Source organism: Podarcis filfolensis (assembly GCF_964270895.1).
Source record: "Podarcis filfolensis genome assembly, chromosome: 6".
In the NCBI taxonomy this organism is placed as follows: Eukaryota; Metazoa; Chordata; class Lepidosauria; order Squamata; family Lacertidae; genus Podarcis; species Podarcis filfolensis.
The window spans coordinates 37,020,337-37,044,245 of NC_139609.1; the positions used below are offsets into that span (position 1 = coordinate 37,020,337).

Sequence of the window (23,909 nt, forward strand, 5' to 3'; positions counted from 1 at the left end):
CCCACAATCCTCCGCGGCCCTACCCCGCGCCTCCTCGGCGCAAGAGCCTTTTCAGTCCTGCGCCTGCTCAAAGCGAGCCGCCCAGCCGCGGTAGACACGCAGAACTAGCGTCCTGCGCATGCCCACTCCCTCTGATTCTTAGCGCGGCGCGCGCGTGTGTATGGGTTCCATAGAACACTTTGTTGCGCATGCCTCGGATGTGCCTTTGGTTTCGAAGCGGTAATCGCGCTTAGGTTTTCTGCGGAGGCGCGTCACGTTGAACGCTTTGCTATTTACTAAGGCAGCTACTTGGCGCTGGGGTTGTGAGCTGCAGGGTTGCCTGGCTTTGGACAGGACTAACTGGAGTGAACAAGTCTTATCTCTATCTGTTTATCTCTCTGTGTGTTTAATTTGCAGCAGGGTCCATTCGCATTACAAGCTCCTTGGGTTGTTTAGCAGCCATTAGACAGAAAGTTGGACTAAGTATTTATGAAGGGTAGGGGGAAGATGCATGCTAAGTTAACTCAAAAGCAACAGAATGAGAGATTCTCTTTGCACGCCCTCTGTGTGAGAGGGAACAGAGGGGTTTGCTAAGACCATTGGTTGTTTATTCAGTTTCAATGATTTGTTTCTTTATACCTGAGTGTTTGGTTAAATTGGTAATAGCAATTTTGTTGCTGTAGCTTGCTTGTTTAACCTTATAATAGAAATGTTGAGTTGTTCGTCGGACCTGTTTATATGATTTTTGCAATGTTTGTATCTCGTTTTGCTCCCTTGATTGTCATTACTTTGTTTCCCACACTGGGATTGTAAAAAACATCCGATGCTTATCGAATCTGGAAATAAATAATGGTGCAACCCAATGTCCGCACATTGTGGACTACAGTCTTACTTCGTCAGATACTAGCCCGAGTTGCTCATGTATAAAGTTATTCCTAGAGTCGGAATTTCGTTTATAACACGACTTGTATATCAGAACTCTTCCACAGGCTCAGAACAGTCTCTTAGGAAATGGTGAGCGGAATAAACAGCGTTTCATTTGTAAAAAGCTGAGGCGATGCCTGCCAGGGAGTCGCACCTTAGGCTTGGGAGACCTTCGTCTCTAGGTACTAAATTTGCGTCTTGCACGCACACTTCATTTTGCCCATTCGATGGGGCAGCTCAGTGAGCTCTGCCACTCAGTCCAACTACACAGGCTCTTCTTATTTATGACTTCAGCGTGCATACTTTCAGGGAGAAAAGCCGCCGACATATACTCTATAGCCATCTTGCTGTGCTTCCCGGTTAAAATAAAAAAGCAAATCCCGGCTCAGCTAAAGCTCAGACGGGAGCTCAGTCAGGCCTTTCCTCTGGGGCGGCTCCCCTCCCCGCGCGGAAGAGGAGGCGCCAACCGCCTACGACGCGAGCAAAGGCAGGCGGGCCCGCGTTTCAACCCGGCGTTGCGCTGCGCTCCGAGGGGCTCAGCCGGTGCGGGCAGCCGAGCGGGTCGGCGGAGACCATGTCCGGGGCGCGAAGAAGAGGCGCGGGAGATTCTCTCGCCGGCTTCAGGCGGGGCGCGGGCGACGGCGCTGCGGCGGTGCCCCAGGGGCTGATCCGGACGGCGCGGAAGAGCGGCCAGTTGAACCTCTCTGGCCGCGGGCTGACCGAAGGTGAGCGGGGCTGCCGCTTGGATTCCCCCGTCTCCGCGGGCCGAGGTCGCGGCTGCCTCCGCTGCGCTGCGTTTCCTGAGGGGACCGGGCGGTCCCCACCTGTCGGCCGCGGAGGCCGCGTCTTCCCCTCAGGTCGCGCCCGGCTGCTTCCCGCTTTATTCCTGAGGAAAGAGCGCTGGTTGGGGCCCGAGGACTCCAGGGGCGTGTGCTGAGCTGAGGGCGGCTTCATTCCCTCTTTTGATAATAATAATAATAATAATACTAAATATTTTTTTAAAAAAAATTCCACACAATTTAACAAATGCAGTTCAATTTCAATACAGCGTTCTCCTGACATTCTGACTCCCTCCCCCTGTGAGGTTTCCATTCAAATCTTTTACCTACTGCCTTAAATACAATACTTCTCCCCCCTAAAACATATAATTTGTATTACATTCATTTTATCTAGTCAGATATTTGTACGGCGTACAAATAAATATTATTCTCCTTTTTATATTTCAAATCCAGCCTGAGATTTCATTTGTCTATAGTATTTGTATGGGGTACAAATAAATAATAATGATGATTCTTACTATTATTCTCTTTCCTTTGCTTATATTTCAAATCCTGCCTGCGATTTCATTTGATCATAATATTTTCTCAGACAGTCCGGAAAGGGTCTCCCCTCTTCCACAGACATTCTGTATCTTTGGTCTCTTTATTTTTTGCTCCACTCCCTCTTGTCTACCACAGTTTGGGGGCATTTGAATGGGCATTGGCCATCATTTTATTATCCCTCTGAAGCTTTATAATGTGCCTTTCCTGTGGGGGGCTTGATGGAGGTCAGCAACTGGGGGAAGAACCCGCTTATTATTTCTTAAGCCTGGGCGAAGGGAAGAGGAGAGCTTGGGTTGCATCCAGCGCCAGCCCTACTCGGAGTAGGAGTGCTGAAGTTAACTAACACGAGGTCGATTGATTTCGGTGGGTTTCATTAGAGGGGGGGGAGTTGAATACAACCATTTCTGCTTCATCTCAGGTTGTCTTAAAAGATGTTTGGGCAAATTCATGGACTGTCTGTGGCTACTTGCTCTGGTGACTGCCTACTTACCTCGAGGCAGTTGCTGGAAGTCGCAAGTGGTGTCTTCTTGTGGGATTCCCATACTGTAGGTTGCTAGTGGACCACAGAGAACACGATGCTACACTAGGTGAACCTTAGGTCTAATCCAGAAGGGCTTTTCTTGTGTTCATTTTTCTGCCTCCAGTCCCTCCACATGTATGGCGAATAAACTTGGATACTCCAGAAGAGGCGAAGCAAAACCTCTCCTTTAGTGCTGACGAACGGTGGTGGGAGCAAACCGATCTCACCAAACTAATATTATCTTCGAACAAACTGCAGTGTCTTTCTGATGATCTAAGGCTGTTGCCTGCTCTCACTGTGCTGGATGTGAGTACAATATTTTTGATTAATGTTTCTTTCATATTCCTACTGTGATGATGAAAAGTGGGGGAAATAGGCCTCTTTCATTCTGTAAGAGCTTTGTTGTGTTTCATAATCTTCAGGGATATGCATAGATCTTATATTAAAGATACATTTTTGTGTACTTCATGCAATCAAGTAGTATATAAATTTTACGAAATAAGTAAAATAAATAAACACAATTTAACAATGTGTTAAATAAAAACTGGAGAGATTTAAAGAGCTTTGTCATTTATCACCATATTTTCAGACATAGTTCAGAATATAATGCAGTGGCTGATGGTAATGCTTGGGTCCTAAACTGTTTGGTACGGGGAGGAATTGATTTCTTACTTTTTTGAAGTAAGTAAAAGTGCTGACAAATTCTTTTTATTTTTAGGTGCATGATAATCAACTGACATCTCTTCCTTCTGCTATAGGAACACTGGAAAATCTCCAGAAACTTAATGTGAGGTAAATATATTGTACAAACTTTGTACACAGGACATGTTCAAGGAATGGAAAAAGTTTAAAGATCTTTAAAGTGAAGATTGAGGTGAGGAAAGTTTAAGTACATTAGTTTTTAGTTATGTGTAGATAGTAGGTTCTTGTGGACGTGTAACATTTGCAGTCAAACAGGCAAGATTGTTTTAGAACAAAGTACTTATGCATTGGGTAGCGCTGTGGGTTAAACCATAGAGCCTAGGACTTGCCGATCAGAAGGGCAGTGGTTCGAATCCCCGTGACAGGATGAGCTCCCGTTGCTCGGTCCCTGCTCCTGCCAACCTAGCAGTTCGAAAGCACGTCAAAGGGCAAGTAGATAAATAGGTACCACTCCGGTGGGAAGGTGAACGGCGTTTCCGTGCGCTGCTGTGGTTCGCCAGAAGTGGCTTAGTCATGCTGGCCACATGATCCGGAAGCTGTACGCCGGCTCCCTCTGCCAATAAAGCGAGATGAGCTCTGCAACCCCAGAGTCGGCAACGACTGGACCTAATGGTCAGGGGTCCCTTTACCTCTTTACTAATGCATTTCTTCATAATTTTTATTTTATCAACAGCCATAATAGACTAAAAGATATACTGGAGGAGCTTACCCAACTAAAACATTTAAGAAGTCTGCTTCTGCAGCACAATGAATTAAATCAGTTGCCTGAGGAATTTGGACAGCTTATTAGTTTGGAAGAGTTGGTAAGTAGAGAAGACTTTTATGATGATTCTGGTGGTGTTTTGGTTACTAATATTAGTTCAGTACTTGCATAACTCTTGAATGGGTACTGTTATTTAAAATTCTTACCTTTGATTTACCAGCCCCATATTAATAGTCATTTGGTGCTTGTTTGACAGTTTTGTTATGAAAGCATTTAAATTCTATGTATGACACTGCTTGCAAAAATGGTATGATTTGTCAAATCTTTTATTTTACTGTATCTGATTCATTTAAAAATAAGCTGATTAATTATGTGTGGGTTTTTTTTAATTAAAAAAATCAATTATCTCCTTCAGAAGTCTCATGGGATGTGTTGAAAATTTGACTCTCTTTCATAAGGCCAACAATTCTGTTTTCAACTCTGGCCAATGGGATGCTTCCCAGAAATTCACTAGAAAGGCAACAGCCTTCCTCTCTTGTCCCCATCTCCCCACACCTTGCAGCTTTTATTAAGAGATCGGTTACCTGAGAACATCAAGGATCCTTATAGCTATCACAGTTAATAGCCAATAATAGACTTACCCTCTTTTAAAGATACCTGAGTGTGGCAGTCACCTTATTGTGTAGCAGTGAATTCCAATTCATGATGCATGTTTTGCAAAGTACTTTATTCTGTCTGCCCAGAATCTTCAGCTGGTCAATTTTCTTGGGTAAGTCCACTCGTTCTAACATAATTAGAGAGGAAGAAAATGTAATCCATTTTTTCCGTACTGTTTCCAGTTTAACATTTTTCTGTCCCTTCCCCTGTTGTCTTTTTCCTAAACTGAGAAGCTACCGATATTACACCTTGTAAGCAGGTGTAAAAATTGTCCATCATGTTTGAGAAGGCTGCTCACACATAGTAAATCATATTTATTTCAAACAATGTATTTCTGTGATGAGGCTTATGAATGTCGTCTACCAAGTGAATATTCCATTCATTGCTTCTAGCCATTCATATTGCTATTTTATAATCCCTTTGACATTGGAACTACTGCATTCTGGCCATGCCAAACAAGAAATTCTGGGACTTCATTTGAAAAAGAACCAGGGTGGAAATACTGCAAGTGTTGACTAATAACTGTGCCATGTTCTCATACTTAGTGCTGAACCGATACTACTTGGCTTTTTTATACATCACCACAATTTTCTTATGTAGCCATTCTAAACCATAACATCAATTTTTATTTTCCGCTTTCTTTAGGATATTTCCAACAACCGTATTTCTAGTATCCCAACAAGTTTTCGTTTTCTAACAAATTTGGTGCGGCTCAATTTGACTTGTAATCATTTGAAGAGCCTGCCAGCAGAAATCAGTGCAATGAAAGGTAAGGAAGCCTTGAATCATGACTTGACTGGAATCTTTTTGTTGTCTTATTTTCCTGGTAGTAGGGGTTTAATGAAACTTCATTTTAAAAGTACATTGCTATCACTCTTCTCTAAGGAATTTTATGTTCATGTACATCAGTGGTTCCCAAACTGGTCTGCAAATCACTAGTTTCATTCAGGTGGCCCATAGTGTGCCTATAAAAATAGAGTAAATATATATATAAAACATCAAAACAACAACAACCACACAACATCTAGCACTGTGCATACCGTTGCTACAATAGGCAGATAAATCATTAAGTGGTTGGCAAAGACCCTCAGCAGTTTTCAAGTGGTCCATGGGGGAAAGGGATTGAGAACCACTGATGTAGTTGAGAAAGTGTGGCACTCAATTTTAACCAGAATTTGGTAGTCCAACAGAACTGGTCTTCACAGTGCAGTAATAATAATAATAATAAATAATAATAATAATAAATTTTATTTATATCCTGCCCTCCCCAGCCGAAGCCGGGCTCAGGGCGGCTAACAACAATCAAATAATCAAACAATCAAATAATCCAACATTCTAAAAATATTTCATTATAAAAATTAATTAAAATCAAGTTGATGGCAACCATTAAGCAAAATTTTGTGCAGGTTGCCAGAGGAGGGAGTCAGGCTGTGCCCTGACCAAAGGCCTGGTGGAACAACTCTGTCTTGCAGGCCCTGCGGAAAGATGTCAGGTCCCGCAGGGCCCTAGTCTCTTGTGACAGAGCGTTCCACCAGATTGGAGCCGCAGCCGAGAAGGCCCTGGCTCTAGTTGAGGCCAGCCTAACCTCTCTGAGGTAAGAAGTAAGACTTTCCTGTGACAAGTTATGAGAAAACGCTTATATGTAAAGTGCCTCTGCATTGTAATCTGCATGCAATGTGAGCTATTCACAGCAGAAAGCAATAGTTTTCCAAATGTGGGGCAGCATGTATTCAGAAATGTGTTAACAGCTATGTGTCTTTGTACAGCTAGAAATAATGGTCTGGACTGAAAGAAACATGAGCAGAGTTCTGCTCATGTAACAGGGCTTTCCCACTCACCATTCACATTGCAGACTACCAAGCCCTCTGAAAAGTCATTCCTTATTGTTGGGATCCTCTGAGACAGTGTGTGAAACAGTGTGAAAACTCGCAGAGGGAAAAGGGGCAACTCCGCCTTGTAAGTGGAAGTGCCTTCTTGCCTACACAAGAGGGTTTTCCTCAGCTGTGAGTCATTGTCTTTTATTCCCAAGTGGCATAGCTCTTAACTAAGAATTCTGAAGATTCTAATGTAGTTATAACTTTAAAATCCAGCAATATATTCTACAGCTTTTGCATTAATTAATATTTGGCTTGGCCGGCAAATATTTGAAGCCTCTTTCAGAAGTATAATAAAAAATATTCTTGTGTGGTGCTTGTATTTAGTAAAGCCACCCTATTTTTTAATTCTAATGCTTCCATTTGTTTCTCCATTTGGCATTTTGGTAGGCTGTTGTGAGGACAAGATGTTAGATGAAATGGGCCTAAGACCTGATCCAGCATAGCTATTCTTATGTTCCTTTCTATAGGTCTGAGACAGCTTGATTGTTCAAAAAACTATCTGGAAACAATACCTCCTGAAGTGGCCAATATGGTATCATTAGAGCAGCTTTATCTAAGGAGAAATAAATTGTGTTACCTGCCAGACCTTCCTTCATGTAAATTTTTAAAGGTAAGGTTTATTCTCAGTACATATTACCTAAAATATGTAAGCTCCAATAAAGACATCTTTTAAAACAGATTTATTCTCAGTACGTTTGATGCCTGTGTGTGTATAGATTGTGGTATTGAATCTTATCTTTTCTGAAGCCTGTTGCAATTAAGGATAAGTTAATCTTTATGTTGGTGAAACTGAAATAAAAGTGGTCAAGTTAATGCAGCTAGCTTCTGAAATTGGATTCTAAGCTTTATTTTGTGATGCTAGGGTTACATTGCATTTAACAATTAACATGGTGCTTTCAGGCAGCATTTTCTTCAAAGAGAGGGGCATCCCAGTGACACATGCACATAAAGCTTTTGTTCAAGTGTGGATGGAACATTTTTCAAATGAAAACTACTTCTATTCAGATTCTAATAAGCCTGGTGAGGGCCAATCCAATGCAGAAGTCACTCTGGCTGAGTTCCGTGCAGCTTAGTAAATGAATAATATAGCAACTCTAATGACTTAAGTTTCTACAAGGTAACTATAGACCAGCTATATGTCCGAAAGGTTGATCGCGATCGACAGGTTGATACCTGAAAGATCGCTGTTGATTGTGGTTGACCATGGGCTTCCTTATGATCACTGGCTCTGCCCCTGCTGTTGTTGGAAAGTATTGCTGCTCCTGCTTGTTATTAGCGGAGCAACTGTAGTCTCACCTAAAAAAAAGGTCAACAAATTTGGTCCCTCCTCCTAGTGACAATGGGTAGATTACTGTCAGTTGTTTTATACTGGGAGTAGATCACAGTCTCTAGGGAGTTGGACGTGTGTGCTGTAGACTATCTGCTTAAAAAACTCTAAATTCAATAAATATGTAAAAATACGACTCTTGCCTCCTATGTAATAGATTAACCTTGATACAGAATTGATAGATTATGCGATTTATTCATTTTTAAAATTCTTCTAGGAGTTGCATGTTGGTGAAAATCAGATTGAAGTGTTAAAACCTGACCATCTGAAACATCTGAATTCTTTGTGTGTATTGGAACTAAGAGATAATAAGCTAAAATCGCTGCCTGATGAAATAACCCTGTTACAGGGGTTAGAGCGACTAGACCTATCCAACAATGATATTAGTAGGTAAGACTATGGGCATTATTTAGGGTGACTGGGGAAACCCAGCCAAATGGGCGAGGTAGAAATAATGATAATTAGTTGTCTTCCTTAGTTTGGAGCAAGTTTACACTGTTACTGAATTTAAAAGCAAATGCTCAGACCATACTGTTTCTTGAAATACATTATTATTAATTGGTAAAGTAATATTGAACCATGAATAATGCTCTAATTAACGAGGTTCAGAATGCAAGGGCTTGGATCTTAACCAGTGGTGAAAGTTCCACTAATAGTGTGCTCCCGTCAGCAAAAGTGGGGGGAGGCATCTTTCACTGATTTCTGTGTACCCACAAGAGCAGTGTCCACATTAAATTCTGCTCTGGATGATTGGGGAAATCATTCAGAACAGCCGGAGAAGTGGCATGGAGGTACCTGTGAAAATTGCCTTTCCCATCCCTTCTGCCAGGGGGATTCTCAACTGGATATTTCCTTATCAGTGAATAGAAGGAGCTTGTGACTGTTTGCACTCACTGTATTTTTTGCTCTATAAGAAGCACTTTTTCCCTCCTAAAAAGTAAGGGGAAATGTGTGTGCATCTTATGGAGCGAATGCAGGCTGCACGGCTAAGCCAGAAGACAGAACAGCTGCACAGCGATCCCTCTCGCTTTTCTAGCTTCTGGCTTAGCTGCGCAAAGCCTCCGCAGGGCAGCGGGGTGCCTTCATCCAGGGAGCCAGGGATAGCCGCGCTCCCTTTAAAGAGCGTGCGGCTATTGCGGGAGGTGGGGGAAGTGACAGAGCCGCGCGCTCTGTCACTTCCCCCACCTCCCGCAAAAGCCCCCAAGAGCTGTGCTCCCTTTAAAGAGCCGCACGGAGTGTGGGGGCTTTTCTCTGAGTGACGGGCTGCCCTTCTCCCTCCTCAGGGAAAAGCCTGCAAGCGCCGCACACACGCTCCATGCGGCTCGTGAAAGGGAGCGCTGAGCAGAGCCTGGGATGCATACAGGCTCTGCTCAGCGCTCCCTTTAAATAATACTTTTTTCCTTGCATTCCCCCTCTAAAAACTAGGTGCGCCTTATTGTCAGGTGCGTCTTATAGAGTGAAAAATATGGTAGTTTGTAGCCAAGCCTGAATAACTGAACTGAGCATTGCTTCCATCTTCTGGCTTTGAGGTTGTTTATAAAGAGAATTCTTCTCTCTGCAGCCTTCCTTCCAAGCTAGGAAACCTATCTCAATTGAAGTTCTTGGGGCTGGAAGGAAACCCTTTAAGGACAATCCGAAGGGATGTTGTACAAGTAAGAGCATAATTTACATACTGTCTTGAGTTGTTTCTACCCCTTAAGATTCAAAAGATGCAAGTGGTTGACAAGCTTTTTGTGCTTTTATTCTTCCTTTTCAGAAAGGGACGCAAGAAATTCTGAAATACCTTAGAAGTAAAATACAAGGTAAAAGTTTTCTTTGTAAGGATAAGGTTACAGTTAAATCAACTCTTGGACTAGCTAGATTAACTCTTCACGATCTTGTTATGTCTAGAAATCTATTTGTTCACACCTGGTTGCATATCTTTTGTCTTTTCCAAGTCCCACATAAGAGATGGTTTTTAGTATGTATCAGAATGAAGTACATCCCTTGTTATATAAATTCTTATAGAAATAAATTCTTACATAAATAAATTGAAAACTCTTGCTCAGTGTTAATAGAACAGTGGGAAACAATGTCCAGAGGAATCACATGTTGACTAGGTACCAGCTTAATAGTTTACTACAGTGGTACCTTGATTTAAGAATTGCTTAGTTTATGAACAACTTGGATTAAGCTGCAAACCCAGAAGTAGGTGTTTTGGTTTGTGAACTTTGCCTTGGAAGAAGAACATGTTCTGCTTCCTGTTGAGTGTGTTCCACTTGTAAATTGAGTCCCCCACTGCTGTGGGAAAGCATGCCTTGGTTTAAGAACGCTTTGGTTTAAGAATGGGCTTCCGGAACGGATTAAGTTTGTAAGCCAAGGTACCACTGTATTTCTTTAAAATGGACATGGAGGTGGAAGATGCAAATATAGCAATTGCTACATTTCCTACAGCTAGCTCTGAATGTTGAGCATGACAGTCCCCTGCACTACTTAGCAAACTGCCCTAGAATCTAGAGGAAATTTCTGCAGCAGTTTGTGATACAATAGTTTGCTTTTCCAAGGAAAAAAGGCAAAAAGTTGTGGATATGCTTAAGGTCACTCTCTGGATTGTCACACATGACTTCAGTATTGAAGAACACTGGGAAGTTATAAATTGTACCCTCCCAAAATACATTCACCAATATTTTTTGTATTAATAAGATTTATAATCCAAATGATATTAAGCCCCAATAAGTAGGCTTAGATGACTGGATAACTTGGAATTAAGAATGACATTTCTGACTGAAGCTGATAACTTCCTTGTGTTCCTTTACTTAATAAGGAAATAGCCAGGGGAGGGAGAGTTTTCAATATGAAAAAGGGGGTGGGAACGCCATCAGAAAGGAGGCCATCTAGACAAGAAGATGGGAAGGAGGGGAGGGAAATCAAGGACTATGACAGTTTAATGGTTGAGATAAGGAAAGAATTTAAACATAATGAGCAATATATTGAAAGAAAACTACTGGAAGTACAAGATACGTTGGACAAAAGATTGGAGGGGGTGGTGGGAGAATTAACAGGAAAAGTTAAAGATCTATCAGTAAGAGCCAAGGTGCTTGAGGACTCAATGAAAAGGGTGCAAAAAGACACGAAGGATAATAAGAGGGATTTGGACAGGATTAAAGTAGAAGTTAAGGAGATAGGTAAAGTACAGGAAGAATTGTTGGATAGTATGGCAATGACCCAGTTGAGACAGAATCAAGCAAACCTGAAATTTAGAGGGTTCCCAGAGGAGACAAATGAGAACATAAGATTTAAAATGGTGAAAGAGCTGGCAAGCTGGTTAGATAGAAAGGAAGAAGAGATAAGCTACTCGTTGGCAAATATTTTTCGGATAAAAACAAAATCAGCTAAAGCCAGGGGGAAAAGATTGCCAGGAGATGTATTAGTTATGTTCAATTCGATGGATATGAGAAACGAAATACTGAAACAGAATTATAACAAAAGGTTATATATTGGAGGAAATCCAATTATCATATACAAAGAAATTCCTTCGAGATTTCTTCGAAGGAGGGATGCCTACAAAAAATTAACTAACCAACTGAAGAAAAATGGGATCCTATATAGATGGGAATTTCCAGAAGGAATTTCATTCTATTTTAAGGAAAAAAGATTCAAACTGTCCAACCCTTCAGAATTAGAAAAATTTGCAAGAAGATATGAGAAAGAACTCGGAAAGATGGGGGGGGGGGAGGAGGAGGGTGAACGATCGGGGAGTGGGGACGGAGGCGGAGAGAGTGGAGAAGGAGAGAGGGAGACAAATTCAGGACAAGAGAGGGAAGGAGAAGAGATAGACGATAAAAAACAGTAGATTTAATTTAGACTTGTTATCTTATTATTTGCATATAAGTGATGGCTCTAAAAGTTCTGACCTGGAACGTGAATGGACTCAACAATAAAAATAAAAGGAACCAGATTGCGCATATTTTACTAAAAAAGAACCTCGACTTAATCTGCCTACAAGAGACTCACGTAATAAGAAAGCATGAGAGAATTTTAAGCAATAAGAGATTAGGATTGGATTTTGTGGCTTCAGATAGAGTTAAGAAACGAGGAGTGGTTCTATATATAAAGGAAAAACTTGATCCAAAATTACTGTATAAAGATGAACAAGGGAGAATGATTGTAGTACAGATTATGTTTCAAGGAGTAAAGATTATTGTCGTCGGACTATACGCACCTAATGACAGAAAAGCAGTCTTTTTCTCTGAATTAGGTATTAAGTTAACAGAGTGGATGGATCAAAAAATGATAGTGATGGGTGACTTTAATGGGGTGGTGTTACCAAATCTGGATAGATCAACAAGAAAACAAGAGATTAAGGAAGGCAAGCTACCACAGACTTTTTTTGATTTGGTTGATAATATGGGACTAATTGATGCGTGGAGATTCAAAAACCCTACTGTAAAACAATATACTTTTTTCTCAAATCCTAACCAGAGTTGGGGGAGAATAGATGGTATTTGGATCACTAAGGAATTGATACAGAACTTAATCAAATCTGAAATTCTCCCACAGACTATATCTGATCATAACCCAGTATATTTAGAGTTAAAGGGTAAAGAGGCTAGAGTACTTAGATGGAGAATGAACGAATCTCTATTTAATGATCAAAAGATAGTGATTAAGGCAAAAGAAACAATTGAAGAGTACTTCAAGTGGAATTTAAATAAAGGGACAGCTTTAGAAACGGTTTGGGACGCAGGGAAAGCCGTCATGAGGGGCTTTCTAATTCAGAAAAACAGCCATCAAAGAAAAGAAAAAGAGAAAAAGAAGGAGGAGATTTTAGTACAGTTAATGGAGAATGAAAGACAATTAACTATTAAGCCAGGTGATGAGACTATAAAACAAAATATAAAGTTATTACAAGCCCAATTTTCTATGATAGTAAACCAGGAGATTGAGTGGAAAGTCAAAATGTTGAAACAGAAGAGTTTTGAATCCGCTAATAAAATAGGGAAATACTTGGCCTGGCAATTAAGAGAAAGGAAAAAACAAAATATGATCTGTAGGATAAGGGATGGAGATAAGATAGTGGAAGACCCAAATGAAATAAAAAGGTTGTTTCAGAAATACTATAAGGATTTATATAAAAGAGGTAAGGAGACAGGCTATGATATAGAACGCTATCTGAAAGAACATCATTTACAACAGATATCAACCGAAGAAAAAGAATTATTAAATCAGCTGATTACAGAGGAGGAGGTAAGGAAGGCAATATCAAAGATGAAAATCGGTAAAGCGCCGGGGCCAGATGGTCTGTCAGCCAAATATTATAAAGTACTAAGTGACCAAATAAGCCCAACCCTATGTGAAGTGATGAACAATACTTTAAAAGAAGGGAAGACCCCGAATACCTGGAAGGAAGCCTATATTACATTAATTCCTAAAAAAGATGTGGATGCCTTAGAGGTGAAAAACTATAGGCCAATTTCATTATTAAATAACGACTATAAACTGTTTGCGGATGTAATGGCAGAAAGATTAAAAAAAGTATTAAATAACAGAATCCATAAAGATCAAACGGGCTTCCTTCCAGGGAGACAACTGAAGGACAACGTAAGAAATGTGATAGATATCATTGAATATTTGGAAACTAGAATAGACAAACAAGCCGCTTTGATTTTCATTGATGCCGAAAAGGCCTTTGATAACGTTTCTTGGTGCTTCCTGACAGAAAATCTAAAAACGATGGGGCTGGGTGAAAGGTTTAGAAAAGGTATAGAAGCTATCTATAATGAACAAAAAGCTAAGCTAATAATAAATAACTCAACATCAGAATTTCTTGACATATCTAAAGGGACTAGACAAGGCTGCCCCCTGTCTCCTCTGTTATTTATAACAGTACTTGAAGTACTTACTAAGAGACTGAGAGAGGCAGTGGAAGTGAAAGGGATTAAGGTAGGGATTAAAGAACATAAGATAAAAGCTTTCGCGGATGATATTGTATTAACTCTAGAAGACCCAAAAAATAGTATGAAAGAAGCCTTGCAAAAATTTGAAGAGTTTGGAGCGGTATCAGGCCTCAAGATTAATAAAAATAAGACTAAAATGTTGACTAAAAATCTAACTAAGGAAGATATTGTAGAACTAGAACAAAAGATGGGAATTATGACAGCAAAGAAAGTGAAATATCTTGGAGTGTGGATATCAGCGAAAAATATTAACCTATATAAGGATAATTATGAAGTCACTTGGAAGAATATTAAGAAAGATCTTGAAATCTGGGAGAGATTGAGGTTATCTTTTCTGGGGAGGATAGCAGTTATCAAAATGAACGTTCTCCCCAGAATGTTATTTTTGTTCCAAACCATTCCGGTACTAAAAGGTCTAAAGCAGTGTAAAGAGTGGCAAAGAGCCTTAGCGAGATACATCTGGCAAGGCAAAAGACCACGAATAAAAATGAAAATATTGGTGGACAAAAAAGAAAGAGGGGGATTCTCTCTACCGGATCTAAGTTTATATTATGAAGCGGCGTGTTTATTGTGGCTGAAGGATTGGATAAGATTGGAAAATAGGGACATCTTGGACTTGGAAGGTTTCGATAACAGGTACGGGTGGCACTCGTACCTGTGGTACGAAAAGGTGAAAGTTCATAGAGGCTTTCTAAATCATATTTTTAGGGGACCACTATTCCAAGTATGGGAAAGAAATAAAAATATATTGGAAAGGAAGACACCTTGGTGGATTTCACCAATAGAGGTGTTAACTATAAAAAAAATAAACATGGAAGGGAAGAATGCCACCTATGAAGAACTAACTTGGAAGACAGATAAAGGGATTAAACTCAGACCATATGAAGAGATCAAAAATTTATTTACAGGGTGGTTGCAATACCACCAAGTAAATGATCTGCTAAAAGAAGACAAAAAGAAAGTAGGATTTGAAGATAAAAAATCTAAATTTAATGTAGAAGTTATAGAAGGTAAGAACAAAACACTGTCAAGGATGTATGATATTTTGCTGGAGTGGTATACAAAAGATGAGGAGGTGAAGGAGGCTATGACTAAGTGGGCGATAGATATTGGATATAACATCGACTTTGAGAGGTGGTTGGAACTATGGAACAAGAATATGAGATTTACGGCATGCACGGCACTAAAGGAAAACCTGTGGAAAATGATCTACAGGTGGTATCATACACCAGTGAAATTAGCGAAGATTTATAAGTTGAAGGATAAAAGATGCTGGAAATGTAGAGAGGTAGAAGGTGACCTCTACCATATGTGGTGGTCGTGTTGCAAAGTGAGAGGCTTTTGGGAATTGGTTTATAATGAACTTAAAAAAATCTTGAAATATACATTTCCCAAAAAGCCAGAAGCTTTTTTGTTAGGAATGGTCGGTAAAGAAATTAAAAAAGAAGACAAGACCTTGTTTCTATATGCTACGACAGCTGCAAGAATTATGTTAGCACAAAATTGGAAATTAGAAGTAATACCTAACATAAGTGATTGGCAGGTTAAAATGATAAATTATGCTGAGCTCGACAGAATATCAGGAAGAGTAAGGGACCAAGACGAACAGAAATTTCATGATAATTGGAAGAAATATTTAATGTATATGGAATCTAAATCTCAGGTGACACTGGCGGGGTTGAAATAACTCTAACAGCGGGAAAGGCCTATGTAAAAGAGTTAAAAAGTACGCGAATATATAATTTATTCGATACTTACCAAAGGAGTGGAGGGAAGTCCAAGGCTCAGTTGAGACTAGTTCAGTTATGTATTTTATTTATGATTTGTGAAGTGGATATAATTTGTATAAGGTATGTGGTGGATTTTTTGTTTATGTTTTTTCTGGATATATGTGCAAATATGAATAAAAATTTATAATTAAAAAAAAAAAAAAAAAGGAAATAGCCACATACTTAATTTTGTACACATGCCTACAAGCATGCTTAAAAGCATTTGAAAATGCTTTATTGATTTCAGATGAGGGACATACTTACAAGTAAATGTGTTCATGTCTGATCACTAAGGCTGCTTTCTCCCTTGGTGCTGTATTTAAATTTAAATTTATGTATTTAAACATAAATACATTGAGAAAGAGAGAATGAATCTTAACTGTTTGTGCCAGAGGATTTCGAGACTAGCGCCTAATAACTAGCTTATGATGGCACTTGAAAGGTCTGGCTCTGATATAATTTGAAAATAATTCCTTAGCTATATTTTGTATGTATATTGTAAAAGTTAGATGGTAGAACTAATGAACCTGGGTTACTATACAGACTTAACTGCCAAGATATTTCATAGTCCAGTTTTTTAAGACATGTTCCAAAATTGATCGGGAACTGTATCAGCCACATGTGATCAGAGCATTTTCTCTGTGTCATTTGTATAGCTTCTTCTTAAATAAATTAAAAATGTATTGCAGCCAAGTTTTTAGGCTATACAGTCACAAAGTTATTTTCCTGTAACACCGTGTACAATTCTTTGAAATTTGGCAACGCTTGAACAGATTGACCACAAGATACTTACAAATGCAATCTAAAAATGGTTCACTTAAAGCCACTTGCTCCATTGGTCTTGATATAGTTAAGGAATACAAAGTTCTATGCCCTAAGTCACTGATATAGATAGCACTGGATAAAACTGCAGTCCAAAATACCTTCTTACACTTGGAAGAAATATTGATATTCCCAGCCTTTTCAGACTTTCCAAAGAACAAGCCTGAGAGTCTTCTAGATCCGTTGTATCAAATATTTTGAACAAAGTCTTCGTTGTGTCTGAATGAAGCAAACTTCATCTGCTGTGAAAACTCTTACTTTGATGATGTTCAGACTCCAAAGTGGGTAAAATTGAAATGAAAACTCATCCTAACTACTTGGCTACATTTTTTAAAATCTTTTTCAGATTTTTGCAGATTCTCATGTTTGTAAAATATTAAACATATATACTTACTTTTGTTTTCTTTAGATGATGACATAATTGGTCCAAATGGAGAATTTCCTGTGACAGCAATGACTCTGCCAAGTCAGTCAAAAATTAATCTGCATGCTATAACTGCATTAAAAACATTGGACTATAGGTAAGAGAATTTTAAGCTTATCAGCTCTAGACATATATACCATATCGGCCTGAATATAAGCCTCACTTTCCCCCCAAATTCCGACTGTGAAAAGTTAAAGTGCGGCTTAAATTCACGACCTTACAAAAATTGGCTTTTACGATATCACTGCTGAAACAGACATATGGTAAAATGGAACAGGTGTGAGTGCCGGTGGAATTTTAAGGGAGCAGCTTATATTCGGGTATTGTCTCTCCCCCCCCCCCCATGAATTTTAAAGGTTCGGCTTATATTTGGGTGTGGTTTATATTTGAGCCAATACAGTAAATAAAAACAAATATAATGGGCAGAATCCAACGAAGTTGTTCTGTTTTCATTTACACAATGGAACTTCCCTCTTTCCCCCTCTGTGCCCTCTCCAGATCTGCCCCAAAAGGTTTTGGGGAACCTCCAGAGCAGATGTAGAGGGTGCCTGGGGAGAGGGAGGGGAACTTACATTGTGCGACAGAAGTTCTTGTGCTTACAGAGCTACTTCGTTGGATACCATGTGATGCATCCTTGATAGAGCAAATGGCACTGGTGCAGTTTTAATGAGGCTACCCCTTAATCATGAGTGAAAGAAAGCTCCACAAAAAATACCTGTTTTTAACTTCTTTATTGAAATTTATAATATTTTATATTCTTGTAAACTGCTTAGATGTTTCCTTACAAATATGAGGTATATACGGTAAATTTTGTTAAATAAATAAGTCAGAAGTGGCTCACTTAGTGGGGTGGAGCCACAGTGCTAGCTTTCCAGCAGCAGCAGCAGCAGCAGCAGCAGCAGCAGCAGCAGCAGCAGCAGCACTTTCTAGGGGTATCTAGGTGGAGGAGAGATTGGCTTCGCAGATGCACCCAAACATCCCCAATCAGGTACTGCACTATTAAGTTTAAAAGGCTCTCAGAATGGCTTACATAAGATCAGTAACAAACCAGACAGTACTACTTATGCACAGGATTTCATTCTAAAAGTGTCTTTGGATTAGTATTGTTGAGGTTTTTTAGCTGGAGTTGCAAAGATTATAAAAACTCTAATGCATCTTTCCTTTTTTGAAATGCTGTCTCCTTAGGATACTGGGATCTGGCTTCCTAACCATGTTTTATTTTGATATTTGAGTACAATATAATACATTTTGCAACATGACTCTTAAAAGTACAGTGCCTTTCCTATTGGAGTTCTGGCCAATTGATAATGTTGTTATCCTTCTGTTAAATAATGTGACTTTCTAAATAAATATTTTCCAGTGAAAAACAGGCAGCTGTAATTCCAAATGAAGTGCTGAATGCAGTTGGAACCAATCCAGTCACTACTGTAAATTTCAGCAAGAATCAGCTGACTGAAATTCCAATAAGGTACTGTTTCTCCTATAGAAATATTAATTAAACCTGTGCTGAAGTCCATTTTGAGAGGTTATTGGCGGGGGGGGGGGGGGACTGGAGTGAAATCACATACTTTTTGGTAGCGGGGGTGTTGTACTGCAAACATCATCTGAGGCCCTTCTTGTGCCCTCTCCTCAAGATGTCTAGAGGATGGAAACATGAGAATGGGTCTTTTTTGCAATGGCTCCCTGTTTGTGGAATGTTCTCCTCAGGGAGGCTGGCCTGGCACCTTCACTACATATCTTTAGGCACCAGTCAAAAAAATTCCTCTATAATGAGGCCTTTCACTGATTAAGCAATCTATGGCCTTTTAAATGTATTTATGAGGGGATTATTGGGGTAAGTTTTTTGTTCTTATTATGATATGTATTTGTTTTTATGTTGTAAACCACCCTGTGGTCTTCAGATGAAGGGCAGTATATAAATTTAAGTAATCCATAATAATAATTGTAAGACCTTTTATTGGGGCGGAGGAGGGCAGAGTGGTGTTAACTTAAAAGCAAATAAACCAAGGTTTGGCCTACAGCAGAATTTAGGAAATCATCACAATAGATATAGAGACAAGTGACCAGATTTCTACACAACACTAAACCATAGCTGAGTGTTACGTGAAGGGAGAAGAGTTACTTTTAAAGAATCCCAGCTTAACTCTACATATGAACCTAGGGGCAGTGGCAGAGCTTCAGGCTCTGGCATCAGGGGACGGAGAGCGGGGGGGGGGGGGTGTGATGAGCGTCCTGGGGGCATGGCGCCCAGCGCAGGGAGGGCAGCCATGATGGCACCCCACCAGGATCGCACTTCTGGGGGCAGGGCACTCCCCCCACATTCCTCTTCCTCCGCCAGTGCCTAGGGGTCTGATTTAAAACAAACTCTTCAGTTTTATAACAAGCTAGCTATATATATGTGTGTATATGTGTGTGTGTGTGTGTGTGTGTGTGTGTGTGTGTGTGTATCTATGTATATACTCTACTGTATATATAAAAATTAAGCCATGGTTCTGTAAAAGTAAACTACTGTACACTTTGGGAAAATTATCCTCCTAGGCACACGGGATGTGAAGAGTGGAGTGCAGGTGTGTCCACATTGTTTTAAACCATGGTTGAGAGTTGCATGTGAATGTGGCCCAAGATTTCTGGTACTGGCTTCTTCTAACAAACCATAGTTTAAACAAGAGGAATCCAACATGATGCCCAACAGATGTTGTGGACTAGAACTCTTATTATCCTTGGCCATTGGCCATGCTGGCTGGAGGTGATGGGACTTGTGGCCCACAACATCAACTACCACTGGTTTAAAGTAAGCAGAGTTCCCAATTCAGACTTAGTGAGTTAGTTTGAATCAGGAAGCAGGTATTTTCATATTGTGGCTGACCTAGGGCCCATTGGTGGGTCCTGCCCCAGTGTTTGAGAGAAACTAATAGAAAGTTACACAGTGGTGAATACAATCTGGTTTAATCTGATCTTTTGAAATAGCACAAAACAATTGATGAGATCAATTGTGCTTTTTTTTTTTTTTTACAACTGGGCTGCAGAATTGTGGAACTAAAAGAATCAGTCTCTGATATCAATTTTGGTTTCAACAAGCTCTCGTCTATTTCTCTGGAGCTCTGTATGCTTCACAGACTGACACATTTGGATGTTAGGTAGGTGATTACTTAAACCTTTGTTTATACGACATTTTTGAAGGGAATTTGTAGATTCCCTTAAAGATTTTCCGTTTGATTAATGCTGTTACAGTTGGATGTTAGGCAATGTAAGTAGGGTTTTTGGTTTTTTTACATTGCGCTGTATTTGTATTCAAGTGAATCCCAGAGCAGCTTGCAAACAGCAATGGACATAACAGTAGAACATCCCAGTTAACACAAACACAACCATTTCAGTGCCTGAGCCATTAAAGCTTACCCTACCAAGCAGGCCCATGCAGAGCTTGCCTGAGGCCTGGACCAGAGTCTTGTTAGAATAAAGTTCTAAACTATAAAAATAAAAAGCAGCTGGTCCCTGACAGGACCCCCAGCTGGCTTAACCCTCTGAGGCCTGGGGCAAGTGTATCTGCTGCCCGCCCCCTGAATGGGTCTGCTACCAAGTAATACAATATATAATTATTATTGTAATCTATAAAGCAATGTTAATAAAACAGCAGCTAAAAAGTAGGCTAAACTTTTTTACATTCACCCATACCCTACACTGCTTCCATTCAGTACAGGTAACTTGCATCTTATGAGCCCTTACAGCAGAGCTTTCCAAACTTTTCATATTGGTGACACACTTTTAAGAAATGCATCATTTTGCAATCCAGTAATTAAGTTTTACTAACAAACCAGAGGTTAAACTAACCCCTTTCCAGCCCCTGGAAGAGCACAGGAAGTGTTCGCACAATACACTGAGAAACTGCAGCCAACACACTAACGTGTCGTTACACAGTTTGGAAAGTTCTGCCTTACGGTGAGGCTTTCGGAAGGCAGTGTGAGGGCTCTGGGCCAGAGCCCTCATACTGCCTTTCCAAAGCCAAGTAAGCCCGCAATAGCAGCTTTGTGCAGCTTCGGGGAGGATAAATAAATGGTGAGTGGTCTTCTCCATTTATTTATCCCCCCCCCCCGCCCCTCTGCACAAAGTTGCAGTTGTGTAAGTTAAGTTACACGTTAAGTTGTGAGGTACCTGTAATATGCATGTAAGTCTTTTTCCAGATGCTTAGTCTGATGCTTCTCAGAAGCTCACAAATGGGTCTTAACCCTCCATTTTCTCTGATCTCAGCAACTGGTAGTCAAAAGCATATTGTTCCTGAACATGGTGGTTCTACTGGTACTAATGTGCACTCATCATGTATGTTGATTTATATATACGGTACATAATTTCCTATACACAAGTGATACTTTGTCATGGGAATTCACAATAGAATAGGTACCAACAGTTCTGCTTGCTTATTGAGGCAAATGAATCTAAATCTTGTATTTGAAAATGGTTCATTTAAAATACCAACTTTTAATAAAAAATAATAGTTGGTGTATTTGGTTGCTTTTTTCAACTTAGAAATAACATTTTGACATCTCTGCCTGATGAAATGGAAGCACTGACAAAACTGCAAATAATTAATCTTGCCTTTAACAGGTAAGTGGTCTTGTAGATAACTTTACCAAAATTGCTAAATACATGGTTGGTCTTTTGTCTTAGCTTCATAGTATTACAGGACATCCCTATTCCTAGGATCTACAGCAGGCTCCTGCTTTTAGAACTTCACTCAAAAAGTCTGCTTGCCTCAGCAGTGTACTGTTGGAAGAGGAAACTTCTGTGACACTTCAGCTTAAGTCTCGTGTGGGGAACCTGTGGCCTTCCAGATGTTGTTGTTTTCTTATGAATGAACTGCTTCCTGAAGTGATTTTAACAATAAAAACATCAACAATGAAAACCATGTCAAAGTAAATACAAATATAGATTGGAATAAAAATCCCCTTAAAAGGAAGGTCTTCAACAGGTGCCAGAAAGACAATAGCGATGGCCAGTGCTTTTTTTCTAGAAATCGGTGCTGGTACTCACCATGAAGTTGTTGCAGTAAGTGCTTCACTTTTTAACAATGACAAAAAGAGAGTTGTCGGTACTGCGTGCCCTTGAATACCTCCTGGAAAAAAACCACTGGCAATAGTTCCTGTCTGTTATTTAATGGAAGGAATTTTAAAGGGTAGGCATTGCCACACTAAAGGCCTGACTCCTACATCATATGGAAAAAAACAGAAATGGTTTCTGACAGACCCTATTTTGCAGAGCTCAGTATTCAGTTGGGTGTTTATTTTGCATTTTGTTTTATTATTACATTTATACCCCTCCTTTCCTCCAAGGAGTACAATATGGTGTATGTGATTTCCCCACTCCTCATTTTTTCCCCCAACCACCCTGAACTGTCAAGATGATGGCAGAAAAAACAGATGAGCATCTGAGATTGTACCATGTGCAAGCCATAGCCAAGTTGCACACAATTGTGCAGAAAACTGGAGTTCTTTAAGCCAATTAATTGAAAATGGTGAAAAAAGAGGGGCATCTATGCATTTTCAATAGCTATGGGTGAAGCCTCATGAAATTAGAAAAAAGGACAAGCCCATCTTGTAATTTCATACAGCAGTGTAATTCCAATCCACCCTCTGCAAGGACACATCCAACTCTTCATGGACTCATAAGGTAACTCATTCATTCATTTCAAAACTGTAACTGTTTAAAAGGACCAGATACCCTTGTAAATGCTTCCAAATACATGCATCTAGGGGAAAATACCTAAGTGAAAGAAAAAGCGTGCTTTTGAATCCTTACGAAAAAGTTACTGAGGGAATTAGTGTTTATACATTTATTTGACTGTGCCCCTCTAGGTGCTGTTGCCTTGGAAACATTCCCCTGACCTTTTATGCCTTGGGAGAGTCAGCTCTCTAAAGAGAAACATTTTGAGCCTGAAATTCTAGCACTGTCATGAAGGCAGGGAATGAAAAAGGCAGGAAAACTCCTCAGTTTAGCAACACCAAAAGGGACAGAGAGGAAGAAACACAGTTAAAAAAACCCCACCAAATCACAAAATACACAATAGGAAAGACACAAGAGCAAGTAAAGGAAAGTACTTGAGGAGAGAACAAAAGGAGCCAACTGTCACCAACTTCAGGCAGGTTGTCTGGTGAGAGGGATGACTCCTGGAGAAGGCTGCAAAAGGCTTGAGTGGACCATGTTACTTTCAGCAGGAAGCATCTCCATGAAGAACATCAGCCATTATTAGCTGAAAAATTAGAAGCTCCAAATATTGGCTTGGTTCTAGACTTTAGTTGGTTGCACATAGTTTCATTGAAAGCAATAGGGTTAAGTAGTGGCTAACTTCGAATTACAGAATCTTTTAGGTTGGAAGGGACACAAGGGTCATCTAGTCCAACCCCCTGCAATGCAGAAATCTCAGCTAAAGCATCCATGACAGATGACCATCCAATCTCTGCTTAAAAACCTCCAAGGAAGGAGAATCCACCACCTTTCGTGGTTGTCTGTTCCACTGCCGAACAGCTTTTACAGTCAGAAAGTTTTTTCCAAATGTGTTAGTCAGAATCTCCTTTCTTGCAACTTTGAAGCCATTGGTTTGAGTCCTCCTCTCCAGAGCAGGAGAAAATAGGCATGCTTCCTCGTCCATGTGACAGCCCATTGAGATCTTTTAAGATGGTGATCATATCAGTCTCCTCTTTTCCAGGCTAAACATATCCAGCTCCTTCAAGCGCTCCTTGTAAGGCTTAATTTGCAGACCCTTAATCATCTTGGTTGCCCTCTGCACATGTTCTAGCTTGTCAACATCCTTCTTAGATTATGGTGCCCAGAAGTGCACACAGTATTCCAGGTGTGGTCTGACCAAGGCAGAATAGAGTGGTATTACTTCCCTTGATATGGATGCTATACAGTGGTACCTTGGGTTAAGTACTTAATTCGTTCTGGAGGTCCATTCT

The 23,909-nt window shown here is 40.1% G+C and overlaps 2 protein-coding genes across 16 annotated transcripts in view; one reads left to right on the forward strand and one right to left on the reverse strand.

The window, feature by feature from the left end:
• Positions 1 to 181: 181 nt before the first annotated feature.
• Positions 182 to 23,909, forward strand: part of LRRC40 (leucine rich repeat containing 40) — a 34,291-nt gene continuing 10,563 nt past the window's right edge. For 9 of the 10 annotated variants that reach the window (XR_014549730.1, XR_014549731.1, XR_014549732.1 and 6 more), the window contains exons 1-13: positions 192 to 1,628; positions 2,870 to 3,051; positions 3,464 to 3,537; positions 4,121 to 4,250; positions 5,453 to 5,576; positions 7,152 to 7,294; positions 8,229 to 8,401; positions 9,573 to 9,663; positions 9,768 to 9,813; positions 16,948 to 17,059; positions 18,323 to 18,430; positions 19,989 to 20,099; positions 21,484 to 21,561. Coding sequence is in view for 7 of the 10 variants with exons in the window: in XM_083621012.1 (XP_083477138.1) it covers positions 1,478 to 1,628; positions 2,870 to 3,051; positions 3,464 to 3,537; positions 4,121 to 4,250; positions 5,453 to 5,576; positions 7,152 to 7,294; positions 8,229 to 8,401; positions 9,573 to 9,663; positions 9,768 to 9,813; positions 16,948 to 17,059; positions 18,323 to 18,430; positions 19,989 to 20,099; positions 21,484 to 21,561 (1,523 nt within the window). In the remaining 3 variants the exon portion in view is untranslated. Of the gene's footprint in view, positions 1,629 to 2,869; positions 3,052 to 3,463; positions 3,538 to 4,120; positions 4,251 to 5,452; positions 5,577 to 7,151; positions 7,295 to 8,228; positions 8,402 to 9,572; positions 9,664 to 9,767; positions 9,814 to 16,947; positions 17,060 to 18,322; positions 18,431 to 19,988; positions 20,100 to 21,483; positions 21,562 to 23,909 lie in introns of all 10 variants that reach the window. The other variant, XM_083621013.1, reaches the window with a different exon arrangement.
• Positions 4,633 to 23,909, reverse strand: part of LRRC7 (leucine rich repeat containing 7) — a 194,600-nt gene continuing 175,323 nt past the window's right edge. Inside the window, exon 27 of one of the 6 annotated variants that reach the window (XM_083620903.1) lies at positions 4,633 to 4,934. In XM_083620903.1, the coding sequence (XP_083477029.1) occupies positions 4,798 to 4,934 (137 nt within the window). In that variant the 3' untranslated portion in view covers positions 4,633 to 4,797. The remainder of the gene's footprint in view (positions 4,935 to 23,909) is intronic. The other 5 variants (XM_083620895.1, XM_083620905.1, XM_083620902.1 and 2 more) reach the window with 5 other exon arrangements.